The sequence below is a fragment of the Littorina saxatilis genome, linkage group LG2 (genome assembly GCF_037325665.1).
Source record: "Littorina saxatilis isolate snail1 linkage group LG2, US_GU_Lsax_2.0, whole genome shotgun sequence".
Lineage (NCBI taxonomy): Eukaryota > Metazoa > Mollusca > Gastropoda > Littorinimorpha > Littorinidae > Littorina > Littorina saxatilis.
The window spans coordinates 86,708,023-86,722,965 of record NC_090246.1 but is presented as its reverse complement, the minus strand read 5'-3'; the positions used below and the strand labels follow the sequence as shown (position 1 = coordinate 86,722,965).

Genomic DNA, 14,943 nt, shown 5'->3' with positions numbered 1-14,943 from the left:
TTCACAACCTTACCACACACATTGACTATCTTGTCCTCATTTCAGAGGTTAGCTGAAACTAGAGACTGTCCTGTTTACTATGTACAGCTCTTGAACTCCAAACTCTCACGAATTCTTGAATTTTGTTTGTTTGTTTATTTGGTGTTTAACGTCGTTTTCAACCACGAAGGTTATATCGCGACGGGGAAAGGGGGGGGAGATGGGATAGAGCCACTTGTCAATTGTTTCTTGTTCACAAAAGCACTAATCAAAAATTTGCTCCAGGGGCTTGCAACGTAGTACAATATATTACCTTACTGGGAGAATGCAAGTTGATTTCTTGAATAACCACAAATCCAAAATCAAATAGACTTACAGCCAGCGTTCCAAAAATCAGAATAAAAAAACAAGAAAGATTCTTGAATAACCACAATGCACTAGCTGTAAATGGGTTCCGCCCTTTTGCAGTATTTTGATGAAAGTCAAAGGTCAGTTTTAATATCCCCTTAGCATACAAAATGAAGATGAAGTCATAAGACAATGTATTGTCCACACAATTAATACGTCCTCACCATATCATCCAATAACACTTTTGCTTGTGGTAGCAGACTCAAAGGAACTTTAAAAAAAATCTTATGCGAAAAAACAACACAACACAGAATTGCAGCAAAAAAAAGATTGCATTATTGCACAGAATATCCAATGCAGACGCCATCACGCACAGAATGTATAGTGTAAATATCAGATTCAGCATGATTCTAGCAGACAGAGTACCTTCACTGCAACGAGAATTATTTATGCCTTGGTTTCATCCTTAATATCATGCAAAGATATGAACACGACATCAAAGCGTACCCTTGTTCTAATACCAAACGTCTCAAAAGGTATGCACACAGGCCCTCATACCAGTATGAAATATCTCGTCAGACAAGAAACACTCACACATTAAAATTTAAAAAATGCCAAACTCTTAAAAGAGACAAAAGAAAATGGTGCAGATGGCTGAATGGCTTCAGTATTTGGCATCTAAATTCAAGCAGCAGCACAGATTCAATCCTTTGTCAGTTTATGGAGCATTGTGAGGGTTGGTTTCCTGCAGGCATGCATGTGGTGGGCGGGGATATAGCTCAGTTGGTAGCGCGCTGGATTTGTATTCAGTTGGCCGCTGTCAGCGTGAGTTCGATCCCAGGTTCGGCGGAAATTTATTTCAGAGTCAACTTTGTGTGCAGACTCTCTTCGGTGTCCGAACCCTCCCCCCGTGTACACTACATTGGGTGTGCACGTTAAAGATCCCACGATTGACAAAAGGGTCTTTCCTGGCAAAATTGCTTAGGAACAGTTAATAATTGTCTACCTATACCCGTGTGACTTGGAATAATAGGCCGTGAAAGGTAAATATGCGCCGAAATGGCTGCAATCTACTGGCCGTATAAAATTTCATCTCACACGGCATCACTGCAGAGCGCCTAGAACTGTACCCACGGAATATGCGCGATATAAGCGTCATTGATTGATTGATTGATGGTATAAAATGTGAAAAGTGAGTAGTCAACAAAGCGCACTCAACCTAGCCGGCTTGAAATTCATTCCTAATAGATTAGACACTCAGGAATATTGTACATAAATACCAGCTCTACTGTCGAAAACAGCTGTATAATGACACAGCAAATTTTAAACTCCTGTACTATTTGACAACCCTACAAGAAATATGTGTATAGTTCAGAAACAAATTGGTAAAAAAAAAAATAATAATAAATTTTAAAAAATTATCGGAATTCCCTGTCATCACTCATGGTTGTAGTCAACTCAGCAAATGATAAAACATGAACACATGTTTGCTTAAAAGTGTGATCCTAATACACAAAATCGTGGCAAGGCTAAACTCTGCTGAACATGTATATAATATGACACACAAATAATATACCTCATAACAAATTTGTATGAACACAATTGTTCTTAGTTACGCACACACAAAAACATACCTCATTACAAAATGTTCTCTCGACCTAACACACGTTTTCTCAGTCACGTGCAAAATAACATTTATCAAAACAATACTTGCTTTGTTATATTCCACTGTTATATTGTCAGACCTGTTTAGGTTTAACATGGATAATCACCATTACAAATGGAAAAAGTTGGCAGCAAACTCATGTTGATGTTTTCAGCTGAGAGCTTTAATCCTCAAGAACTGCCGCTGCCAGACTGAACATCAGACCTGGGAACCCCTGTTTTGCACTTGGAGTATTCTCAAACAAACTTGGTGTATTTTCAGAAAAATGAGCGTACTCCAGACAGCATTTGAACATCCATGATTCAAACATGCTTCACACGAGTCTGTTGCACCGTTAATTAAGTTTACCAAGACATTCAAAACAAATGCTTCTCTCAATGTTCACTGACAAAAAAATGTAATCATGTGTCAAAATACTGGATCGGCTTACGGAAGCGTTTGTGAAGAAAAGTAGTCTAGGAATATTAACTCGTCGTACTTTTTCCCCACTGACCGTACTGATCGTATTCTGGACAATCATGCGTACAAAATAAGCCGAAATCGTATAGGTTCCCAGGTCTGGAACATAATAACCACAACAACACCAAATCCAAAGGAAAAATTGGATCTAAACGTTACATCTGCATTTTTACAAAACCTGAAAAATTTACTGTGAAATATATGTTTCCTCTGTTCACTTATCATTCCTGACCCCCTTACCAACATACAATGGAACCCCCCTTTTAATACACACCCCCCCCCCCCCCCCATTAAATCTTCCCCCTTTTTGAGACCCTACTTTTTTTTAGATATATATTCCGTTCATAGCCTCTGTAAATTTACCATTTTAGGACTTTCTTTCTTTCTTTATTTGGTGTTTAACGTCGTTTTCAACCACGAAGGTTATATCGCGACGGGGAAAGGGGGGGAGATGGGATAGAGCCACTTGTTAATTGTTTCTTGTTCACAAAAGCACTAATAAAAAAATTGCTCCAGGGGCTTGCAACGTAGTACAATGTATTACCTTACTGGGAGAATGCAAGTTTCCAGTACAAAGGACTTAACATTTCATACATACTGCTTGACTAAAATCTTTACAAACATTGACTATATTCTATACAAGAAACACTTAACAAGGGTAAAAGGAGAAACAGAATCCGTTAGTCGCCTCTTACGACATGCTGGGGAGCATCGGGTAAATTCTTCCCCCTAACCCGCGGGGGGCATCGGGTACATTCTTCCCCCTAACCCGCGGGGGGCACCATTTTAAGACTCCCTCTATTTTTAAGATCTGATCTCAGATTTTTGAAGGTCTTAAAAGGGACATTCCGCTGTATATCAACTGCTTCCCAAACTTAGCCACATTCTTCAACATCTTACCAAGACCAGCAGTGCAAAGATGCTAAAATCTAACTGACACAAGGGAGGTAACAAGGCTTAGCTCTGAGAAAACGTACTGTTTTGTAACGCGTCTACAGTAGTACAAACATATGCACTATCCTGACACATCAAAGATTTTAAGTACATCGAGTATGTACATTTAATACCAAAGGGATGATAGGACATCAAAGATATAAACATGTTACATAGCTCTCAGATATTTACTTCATCATCACCACATCATGTTTACATAACAATAATTGATATTGACACTAAGTTTTCTCCATTCACGAAATATCTTCTCACAGAAATCAACCCGTGTAATGCCATGAACACTTCTTGCATACATTTGTAAAAGAGGGGCTCATTTAGTTCCTCCTGCAAACATTTCTTTTCAAGAAACTGGTCTGAAACCGTGCTAAGGAAACTTCAACAATGAAACACTCTGCAGTCTCTAGCTCTACCCAATAAACTTCCGTATTATGCACATCAAGTTACATGTACTACAAAATTCTGGGAGAACCTCACCTGTAACAGGTGAACGTAGTCATAATATTAACGCATTTGCTATTTTCGCCTATATTCACATACACCAGTGTCTCTTCTGAGGCCTCCAAAATGCTCAACCTCAAACCCTGTTTACCCCAGCGAAAATCAAGCCAACAAACCTGTTACGTACTCTTACTGTAAAAAAATGGACACAGACTGCGCCCCTGAATTTCCAGGCAACACTTGACACCACAAGAGACTCAAAACCTGATACTTGTAAACGTCCACTATTTAACACTCTGACAGTACAACAGGTAAGCTGTTTAAGTTCAATGTGCATTTTACACCAACCATCCAACTGACCAGCAGTTCAACCAGTTTTCCCCATATCCAAACATTTTCCGTATTGTACCGTTTTTGGCATGAAAATAACAGAAAAAATTGCCAATCGCTCAGTCCTATAACGTTTGATAGCATTTGACTGGTTTTTCCTGTCTCAAAAAAGCTGTTGCTTATTCATTACAACTTCGTTTGACCGCTTGCTGTGACCAAGTGACTGGGTTTTGTTCGATGTGTTCTTCTTGCCTTTTGGTTAATACTGGTTATTATAACACCTAGCGCAATCACCGAGATCAACTCTATACTAATCGTATGCCTATGTCACATTTCCCCATCTAATCCATGTCTATATTACATCACATGGTGATGTTTATGACACATTTCCTAATCCTGTTCATCCCTGTGTTACATCATACGCAGACAGTGTATGACTCATTTCCCCATCTCTGTACAACAACATCGCATAGTGTTCATGACTCATTTACCAATCAACTATACCTTTGTGTTACATCATACGCCGACAGTTTATGACTCATTTCCCCATCTCTACACATCATATGACAGTGGTCATTACACATTATTCTATCTACTCCTTTCTTCATTTCATGCTGGTCACAAACAAACTAGTGTTGATGATCTGTACATGACACATACAGATGATTTTGACAAATTTGTGCATCAACTCAGACAGTACCTGGCGTCTTGGCCTGAAAAACCTGCAAGTTCAATGACCTGAAGCATAATATACACAAGTTATTTTGAACCTGTTGCACATTTGACGATTTTGTGCACTTATACAGCTCCACTAAGTACCTAGCTGGCATCTTGGCCCAACAAACTTGTGCATTCACAGACCAAGCATATGCTACAATCTAGTTTGGACCTTCATGTAGCACATTTGATTTTGTGCACTCATACAGCTCCACGAAGTACCTGGTGCCTTTGGGTAACAACCTTGTGCGCTAGCTGACCACACTATTTGTGTGATATTTGTAGTTGGTCTCAGAGATTTGTGCAACAGAATACTCCTACATGCATATTTGTTGTTAAACCTGTAGCACACTTGACACTATCTCTATGTGGTACTTTTTACTGACACACCGTGGAACTCTCCTTTTAAGACCCCCATTTTAAGACAACGTTTTCTCACAATTTCTGTTCATAACCTCTGTAAATTTACCCCCATTTTAAGACAACGTTTTCTCACAATTTCTGTTCATAACCTCTGTAAATTTACCCCCATTTTAAGACAACGTTTTCTCACAATTTCTGTTCATAACCTCTGTAAATTTACCCCCATTTTAAGACAACGTTTTCTCACAATTTCTGTTCATAACCTCTGTAAATTTACCCCCATTTTAAGACAACGTTTTCTCACAATTTCTGTTCATAACCTCTGTAAATTTACCCCCATTTTAAGACAACGTTTTCTCACAATTTCTGTTCATAACCTCTGTAAATTTACCCCCATTTTATGACCTGATTTTCTTAGATTTTTGAAGGTCTTAAAAGGGGGGTTCCACTGTATCAACGTCTGTACTTGTATGTTTACAACTGATCATTTAGGCTGGTGCGTTAGACATTCAATGCTGACTGGCATCACTTATAAACAGACCTTGTGATTTTAATGGTGACACATTTCTATACAATGTTCCAGGGTGATATCCTTAATGGTGCTCCAAGCATTCAACTCAGTGTGCTATCTTTGGCTATAAACTGAGGAGCATGTTATAAGATGTAAGTTTAAGATCCATCTCAAGCTGATGTTTGTGCTTGATTGTTGCACCCTCTGGGTCTGTCTTATCTTCTACCTGTCAACTCCTCCTGTTCCAGCTCTGATCTTTGGTTGGTTCACTATGTGTTAAAGTGTACTCTGACGTCCAAACACTTTTGACAACCATCTCAGCGCTGATCTTTTAAACATTCGTCATCTTTCTTTCTTTCTTTATTTGGTGTTTAACGTCGTTTTCAACCACGAAGGTTATATCGCGACGGGGAAAGGGGGGAGATGGGATAGAGCCACTTGTTAATTGTTTCTTGTTCACAGTACAAAGGACTTAACATTTCTTACATACTGCTTGACTAAAATCTTTACAAAAATTGACTATATTCTATACAAGAAACACTTAACAAGGGTAAAAGGAGAAACAGAATCCGTTAGTCGCCTCTTACGACATGCTGGGGAGCATCGGGTAAATTCTTCCCCCTAACCCGCGGGGGGAAACATTCGTCATACATCCTGCACTGATTTGATCGTTTATCAGTGTCTTCAAACAGTTCTAGCTCTGATCTTTGGTTGGTTCAGACTGGGACTGACGTCACAACACCTTTGAAAACCCTCTCAGCGCTGATCTTTTAAACACTTGATGTTGTATCGCTTATCAGTGTCTTCATCCAGCTCTCATCTTTGGTTGGTTCACTCTATGTCAAACTGAACTCTGACATTCCACCACCTTAGACAACCCTCCATTTTGCCAACCATCTTCCTCTAATTCTTTCTCGATCTCTACTAAGCAGCTAAACACAAAACAGCCTAGCCCTCTAGATCTATCTGGTAGCGCTGGCTGATCTCCTCCACAAGCTCAAACTTCTCAATGCCGTCCTGGCGCAGAGTTTGCAGCAGCTTGCGAATCTTGTCCACCTCCCTCTCCCTCTGCACCCCTGCGTTGTCCCCACCCCCATCCTGGTGTCTGTGGGTATTGTTGTCGGGCAAGTCGCGCCAGTGGCGTAGGACTTCGATAATCTGGTAGACGACTGGCCGCGGGGACATCTGGATCTGCTCAACGGTTTCCTGACGTACGCCCAGCTGTAGGGCAAGGAGGATCCACTCGAAGCCCAGCCGTGCGGCGATGAAAGCCAGGCCAGCCTCTGATAGCAACCCTGCAGCATAGATGTTGCAATGTTAAAAGTGTTTTGGTTGTAATTTTTAAAAAGTATTGCATTTAAACGAAAGGCTCTGCTAAGGATTACTTTAGCACATTTGATTGCTCATTTACACTAGAGTGAACTGATGCGGCGCCAGTTATCGATTTGAACTTAAGAGATGATAGTAAATGTCATAAATGTTCTTGTTTCTCATAAAACAAGAAGAAAAAAAAGAACGCAAAGGAGAGAAAATTTTTTTTCAAGAAGCCTGTTCACACTTTTACCGTAAGACTCACTGGCCATTTGCCAGGAAACTCTGAACCGAACATACTTAAGAACAAAACGTACTTCCACAGTTTGATACATCGAACAGGCACAGAGCTCTAAAGAGTTCTGCAAAAGGAGTTTATGACACTTTTTAATCACTCATTTAGACTTATAGCCTAAAAATACAGGAAAATACAGTTTCATTTTTAGCTCTTTTACCATAGCATCAGTTTACCGGCTGCGAATAATCCTTGAAGAAATCAATGAAGGTAAACTCACCAGGTGGCCCATCCACAGAGTCATAACATGCCTGCAGGAAATCTGTGGCTGCCTGCATGTGTTTCTGAATGTCGTCTTGGTAATCTGCAAAGAAGCAAACAATTGTTAGCGTATACCGTATTTCCTTCACTTGCTTTCTTCAGCAGCCATGTTTTCAATTTTAATAAAAGTTCTCTTTTTGGCTTTGGTCTGGAAGATACACATAGAGGCACAAACCACACCTCATCTTACCCATATATATACACAGAATCAGAAGCTCAATCCCTATGCATAACACATACATGTACTGCCCTAGTCTCTGTCTGTCTGTCTCTTACAGACACTCTCTCTCTCTCTCTCTCTCTCTCTCTCTCTCTCTCTCTCTCTCTCTCTCTCTCTCTCTCTCTCTCTCTCACTCTCTCTCTCTTTCTCTCTGTATCCCATCACACACACATAACACTACACACACACTAAAAGAGGCTCTAAGACACAGACTTAAATCACACACAGACACAGAGGTACAGCTACCCACACAAAAAGGTACATCCTCCCTCTCATGGCCCTATAACAACCAACCCCTACCTCCCCCCCCCCCCCCAACACACACAAACCCCTACCTTTATCCAGTGGGTATACAAAGCAGGCAGGAACGTCAACCTCAGGATGTTTGCGACACCAGCGAGCGATGTAGGTATTGCGAGGCATGGGCAGCTCAATCACCTCGCCCGGGTAGTGGTAGGGGTCGTCGTGACCGTGCAGCAAGCAGTGGGTGCACACCAGGCTGAACGGCGGCTGGATGAACGGCCAGTCCTGCAACAGCTGCCGCATCTCCATCCGTGTCTGCTTCAACAGCCACCACAGCTCCTGATGGTTGGATGAGATAGAGAAAGGTTAAGTGCGGAACAGATTTTGGCATCATGAGTGTGTGTGTGTGTGTGTATGTGTGTGTGTGTGCGTGTGTGTGTGTGTGTGTGTGTGTGTGCGTGTGGTTGTGTGTGTGTGTGTTTGTGTGTGTGCGTGGTTGTGTGTGTGTGTGTGTGTGTGTGTGTGTGTGTGTGTGTGTGTGTGTGTGTGTGTGTGCGTGTGTGTGCATGTGAATCTGCATGCATGCCTAGTAGTAGTAGTGTTGTTCCCAGCCTTGTGGACTCTAGGTCAGTTGGACCTGGACTGGAAACAGGTAAAGGTCAACATGTCATGGCTATAAACAAAATTGTATATGAAAAGCTCCTACATGTCAAAACTATCGGACAGTCGACAAGCCAGGGGTCAGAACAATGCGGCAGTCCAAAAATAAATGCGCCAACAACAGAAGACAGAGGTCTGGGAACACCACTGAATGCCTGACTGTGTGTATCATGGACTATATAGCTGCTTTCCTTACTCATCAGCCGCTTTCCTTACTCAGTATTAGTAGCTCAGAGTTACATGTAAAACTGTCACATCTTTCTAGCACCAGCAAACCTTAGCATCACCACATCACACAGGCATTACCTGTAGATCAACACTCCCCCGTGCAGCAGCAGTAACCACGGTAACGTCATCAAGCTTGTTGTACTGTCGTGTGACCAGGAGGCGTGACTGGTTGAGTCGGGCCAGCACTCCGTACTTCCAGTTCTCCCGTTCAGACACATACTGCTGGAGTCGCACCGACAGTTTCTCAAAGAAGTAGGGCGGCCCCTTGCGCTCAAACTCCACCTGAAAGCGCAGCTCAAAGGTGTTGTTGGGCAGCTTCTGGGGCCAGTGGGTGTCCAGGTCCTTTGGCGGTTCCTGAGGGAAGAACCACGGGAACTGGAGGACATGCGTTGACCCCACTCGGGAGGGGTCGTTGTCCTCATTGACCTCGTAGCACAGGTCAAACTTGAGCATGAGGGAGATGAAGGTGTCGAGAGCATCAGACGACAGCTGGAAGTGCAGAAGCGTGAAGTGAAGAAGTTCGTAGGTCATTATACCGCGTCGCACAAAATCTTCTTTCAGGATAGCAAATCTTGACAAAACCAAGCCTGCTTTTTTCCCGAATTCCTGGTCAAAGATCACGACCTGTTCAAAGTCATGGCGGAATACGGCTCTGAGCATCTCGATGAGTGTCTCAGGGCGGTGAAAGACAATCCTGTTGAGGCGCGGATTGTCGTGGTACCAGACGATCTCCCCCGTGGCGTGCAGGTACTTGAGCACCATGTGGAGGCTGCGGTCGGCCGACCCCCCCATCCCCATCAGCGACTGGTTGACCGCTGCCATCACCTCCACGAATATGTCCAGCGCCTGCTCCATGCTCAGGATGCGGTCAGGCACAGCCTGGATGTCTGACAGGAACTTATACCAGGAGTGCGGCAGCTTACGCTCCTCAGCCTCCTTCATGGTGTTCACCAGCGTCTCTCGCAGCTCACCCACGCCCGCCAGACCCTCGGCGCAGCTCACAACGTGCACCTTGTCCGGAAGTTGTGAGCGAGTGTTGAGCATCTTCTCCAAGTGGCTCAGCTTTTCCTGCAAGCGCTCCATCCCGATATCGCCGAACTTGCCACCTCTCGCCTCTATTGACTCAGGCCGTTCCAGCAAGGCGCGTGACCGATCGATCTCTTCGTTCAGCTCCCTTAGCTTGTTGGACTCTTCTTTCTGGATTCGTCGTATGACATCCTCACACCTGTCTGCGACTTCGTCCTCGCTGCACAGGTCAGCGTGCGTTCCCACCATCAAGATGGTGGCCCCCGGAGCTCTGTCCATGATGGCATCCAGCCAGTTGCTGACGCATTCGTCAAAGCGATCGGAGGTGTAGCGACTGAGATCAAACACCAGCACGTGCAGGGCTTCGGGCGTCAAGAACATGTGGTGAGCCGCCTGGTAGATGTGGTGCCCACCAAAGTCTAGAATCTGCACTCTCAGTTTCGATTCTGGTTCCCACAGATGGCGCTCCAACACCCATGTACGCTCGTGTTCAGCTGTAAGTTTCGACTGACCTAGCATGAGTGCGTGTCGCAGGCTGGTTTTTCCTGCCTTCACTGCGCCGATCAGAATCATCTTGCGGCGATGGCGAGCTTCGCTGACTCTCAATTCTTTCAGGAAGTGGAAGAGAGGCACGACGCCTTGGTCACAGATCTCCTGAGGGGGTGTGCGCAGGTAGTTTCCATGGAGCGACAGCCCGCCCGTTTCCAACAGCCCCTCCAGACGATCGAGCAGAAGGGGCAACTCTGTGAGCTTGTTGTTTTCAAGCATGAGCTCTTTCAATTTGGACAGATGATAGATGTTTTCAGGTACCTTGGTCAGCTGGTTAGAACCCAGAGCAAGTGTCACTAGAGAGTTCACTCTGCACAGTTCATCAGGTATCTCCTTCAGACGATTCCTGTCCAGCCCCAGGTAGGTGAGACGTTTGAGGTGTCCCACAGAGGGGGGCAGGGCCTCCAGGTAATTTTCACTCAGCTCCAGATGATCCAGGTGTCTCAGCTGGAAGAGATTGTCAGGTAGCCGGAGGAGTGCGTTACGCTGCATGACCAGTGAGGTCAGTCGACACAGTCCGCACACCTCCTCCGGGATTTCCGTGAAAAAGTTGTCCCCGAGATTCAGCGCCTGTAAGTCCTCCAGGCCGAACAGAGCGGCCGGAATTTGTGAACACAGCCTGAGAGCTCCAGCCAAGTTAACACTCTGCAGCTTGCTACACTTGGAAATTTCTGGGGAAACGTACAGAAGGTGATTCCCCTTCAGGTTCAGTCTCTGCAGGTGTTTGAGTTTACCAAACTCGTCAGGGATGCGCTCTATCTGCTGCCAGCTGAGATTCAGATCCGTCAGCTCAAAGAGAAAGCACACGCCGTCAGGGAACTGCTTCATCTGTCCGCGTGGATAGAACTTCCCCGACAAGTCCAGTCTCTGAATCCTGCGACACTTTGCGATGTCTAACGGCAGAGTGGAGAGGGTGTTGCCAGCAAGGTCAAGCTCTCTCAGGCTGACCAGCTGACCGATGTGGTCGCTGACCTCCTCAATGTCATTGTGGGCGAAGTTGAGCTCCTCCAGCTTGTTAAGACTGAAGACGGGCTGAGGGATCTCGGTGAAGTGGTTGAAGGACAAGTCGAGGCTGACGATGTGGTAGCACTGCACAAAGCATGACGGCAGACGGAACAGGTAGTTGCCCACAGCGTGGAAAGTCTTCATGGACGTCAGGTTGCCGAGCGCAGTGCCCCCCACGGGGAAGCTGAGGAGTCGCAGGAAGGGGAGGTGGAGGGTGTCCAGGGTGTAGGTGTAGAGGACACGGGGCAGCCATCCCTTGAAGGCGCCCTCTGGGACTAGCAGCGACTGGCCTTGACCGTTGTCCACCCCCTCCAGGTACTGCTCCAGTTCTTCTGCAGCCTGGCTCTGGGCTGCCATGGCGACGCCGCCGCCACACGGGTGTATGTGTCAAAAGTCTTCTTTGGTTTATAGGTGTGGTCAGGTGGTGTTAGGTTGGATCTATAGGGTGTGTCTGAAAAAAAAAGTAGCAAAACCTATAAATCATTGAAGACGCTTTTTCTTTCAGTAAAATTGTTTGTACTTATTAGCAATAAAATCAACAAGCATTGAACACACAAAAACAACAACAACAAATCAAACAAACTTGGACTGTTGTCAGCTGCTGGAAAAATCAAAGAAGAACAGCAACAAAACAATCCGACACACTCACTCACACATGTATGTCAAGTTAACATTAAGTTGATTAACATAGCTGAAAAAATTATAATAATAATTCAGTTTCTCAGATTATTATATCAGCTGTCTCATTTCCTATTTCTTATTAAACTTTGCATAGGAAGGCTGAATGGAACAGAAGTAATCATTTTCGCACTGGCTATACACACTCGGAGTGTACAGGAGTCAGAATCTTCTATACACTCCGGCGTTAACTTCTGGTCGCAAAGCGAATTTGCAATTCGACATCAATTTGCAATACGAACGCAGAGCAGTTGATTAGAAGTACTGTAGTCCAGAGCTGATTAACTTCTTGCGAGCTCTAAACTGCCCCTTTTTCTCATTTGGAGGTTGAACACTGTGGAAGTGGTATTTTCAGAGCAGCTCTTATGTCTCCCCCCCCCCCCCCCCCTGCATACACACGTGCACCTCTTTTATGAAAATCAAGGTCCTGTTGAAGGAGTAGAATATAATGATCACTTTTTTTCTGTTTTGAATTGGTCAATGTAGGTTTTACAAACCAAATATGATGTGCTAATTAAGTTACACCACTGGAAATTAACATGAAAACCTCATTTGTACTGTGAAGTTCAAGTAAATAAACCGCTTGTGTTGGTCCTTGACACGTTAAGCTTAATAGCTGTCTTAGGGGGAGACATTCACACAGTCGCTGGACATCACAATAGTCCTAATTAGTATTACAACTAACTATCCAGCGTCATGACCCCTTTCTCTGAACCCACCACGTCTTATGATCGGTCAACAAGATCTAACCTACACATCCACGACCAAACAGTCAAAATGTAATGAGCAAAACATTCTTAACAAACGCACTAATACAACCTCTCACCTGTTCGAGGAGTCTTAGAAACAAGTTTTTTAATCAAAATACACGAGAGAATCGGAAAACAGAAAAGTGCGTCTGCAGTGCCGTGTTGCTGCTATCGTCTGCTTGACCGCTCCTGCCATTGATTAACGCGTCATAACACGGAGACATCTGTCCCGACAGTACAGTAACACAAGCTTAAATATCAAAAGGTATCAGATGTGTGTAATTCAAGCATTACCATGTCCGCGTGCTAAACATCATGGAGAAAATAGAAGGGGATATTCCAATGTCAGACTGGCTGCTTGTCTCACCTCCGAAGCTTACTTCCGGGAAAGGTATCTGGAGTACTTTCCCTTAGACAACAGAGATGATGTGCTTGCGTGCGTGTTATCAAAGAAATTCGACCTAAAAGTTTTAAAAAAACAAAAAACAAACAAACAAACAAACAAATCTTTAAAAACAAAAAACGAAGCAGCTAAACGAAGAAAACATCAATGATCTGATCTATAAAATTAAGGAAGAGCTTGCCGTTGACTGAGCATGACATAAGCTAAACGTGACTCAACTGACTAGCTGTCTACACAAAAAAATGTCACGGTCATTCAGAAAGAGCTCCATTGCGAACGTTTATATCATACGACACTGGATAAACAGTCTGCACAAATCATCATGCTCACTGCCCACTGTCATTTTTGGCATTTTCTCGCTGAAGAATTTTCTATTACTCTGACGTCAGCGAGCGGCACCGATAAACGGCCGTGGAACCCCAACGTTTTAGTTTCTAATTTTTACCTGTGTGTGGTTTTATTTTCTGTCCTGCCATGCTACAAATTAATCCGCGAGTCAGTGCGGCTTATTAAAAAAAAAAGATGACTTAGTTTGATATGATATAGTGGTTGAAGCTGACTCAGTGTTACAGTGATTTTGTTACATTTAGTCAAGTTATGACTAAATGTTTTAACATAGAGGGGGAAATCGAGACGAGGGTCGTGGTGTATGTGTGTGTGTGTGTGTGTATGTGTGTGTGTGTGTGTGTGTGTGCGTGCGTGCGTGTAGAGCGATTTAGACCAAACTACTAGACTGATCTTTATGAAATTTGACATGAGAGTTCCTGGGTATGATATCCCCATACGTTTTTTTCATTTTTTTGATAAATGTCTTTGATGACGTCATATCCGGCTTTTCGTGAAAGTTGAGGCGGCACTGTCACGCCCTCATTTTTTAACCAAATTGGTTGAAATTTTGGTCAAGTAATCTTCGACGAAGCCCGGACTTCGGTATTGCATTTCAGCTTGGTGGCTTAAAATTTAATTAATGACTTTGGTCATTAAAAATCTGAAAATTGTAAAAAAACAATTTTTTTTATAAAACTATCCAAATTTACGTTTATCTTATTCTCCATCATTTGCTGATTCCAAAAACATATAAATATGTTATATTTGGATTAAAAACAAGCTCTGAAAATTAAATATATAAAAATTATTATCAAAATTAAATTTTCGAAATCAATTTAAAAACACTTTCATCTTATTCCTTGTCGGTTCCTGATTCCAAAAACATATAGATATGATATGTTTGGATTGAAAACACGCTCAGAAAGTTAAAACGAAGAGAGGTACAGAAAAGCGTGCTATCCTTCTCAGCGCAACTACTACCCCGCTCTTCTTGTCAATTTCACTGCCTTTGCCATGAGCGGTGGACTGACGATGCTACGAGTATACGGTCTTGCTGCGTTGCATTGCGTTCAGTTTCATTCTGTGAGTTCGACAGCTACTTGACTAAATGTTGTATTTTCGCCTTACGCGACTTGTTTTTTGCTTTAAAAAACGAGTTTATCAAAGGCCGTCTTTTCAATTAACTTGATACGGCTAGGCTATGATTAGCACTGTAATGGAAC

General features: G+C 43.4%; 1 protein-coding gene across 1 annotated transcript; it reads right to left on the bottom strand.

Moving 5' to 3' along the window:
- Positions 1-6,228: 6,228 nt before the first annotated feature.
- On the bottom strand, positions 6,229-13,438 carry LOC138960025 (malignant fibrous histiocytoma-amplified sequence 1 homolog). The gene is made up of 5 exons (XM_070331747.1): positions 13,285-13,438; positions 9,062-12,014; positions 8,188-8,434; positions 7,592-7,675; positions 6,229-7,060 (listed from the first exon to the last, which is right to left on the bottom strand). Exons 2-5 carry the CDS (start codon positions 11,918-11,920, stop codon positions 6,714-6,716), a joined length of 3,537 nt encoding a protein of 1,178 aa, XP_070187848.1. The 5' UTR covers positions 11,921-12,014; positions 13,285-13,438; the 3' UTR covers positions 6,229-6,713.
- Between the last annotated feature and the right edge of the window lie 1,505 nt (positions 13,439-14,943).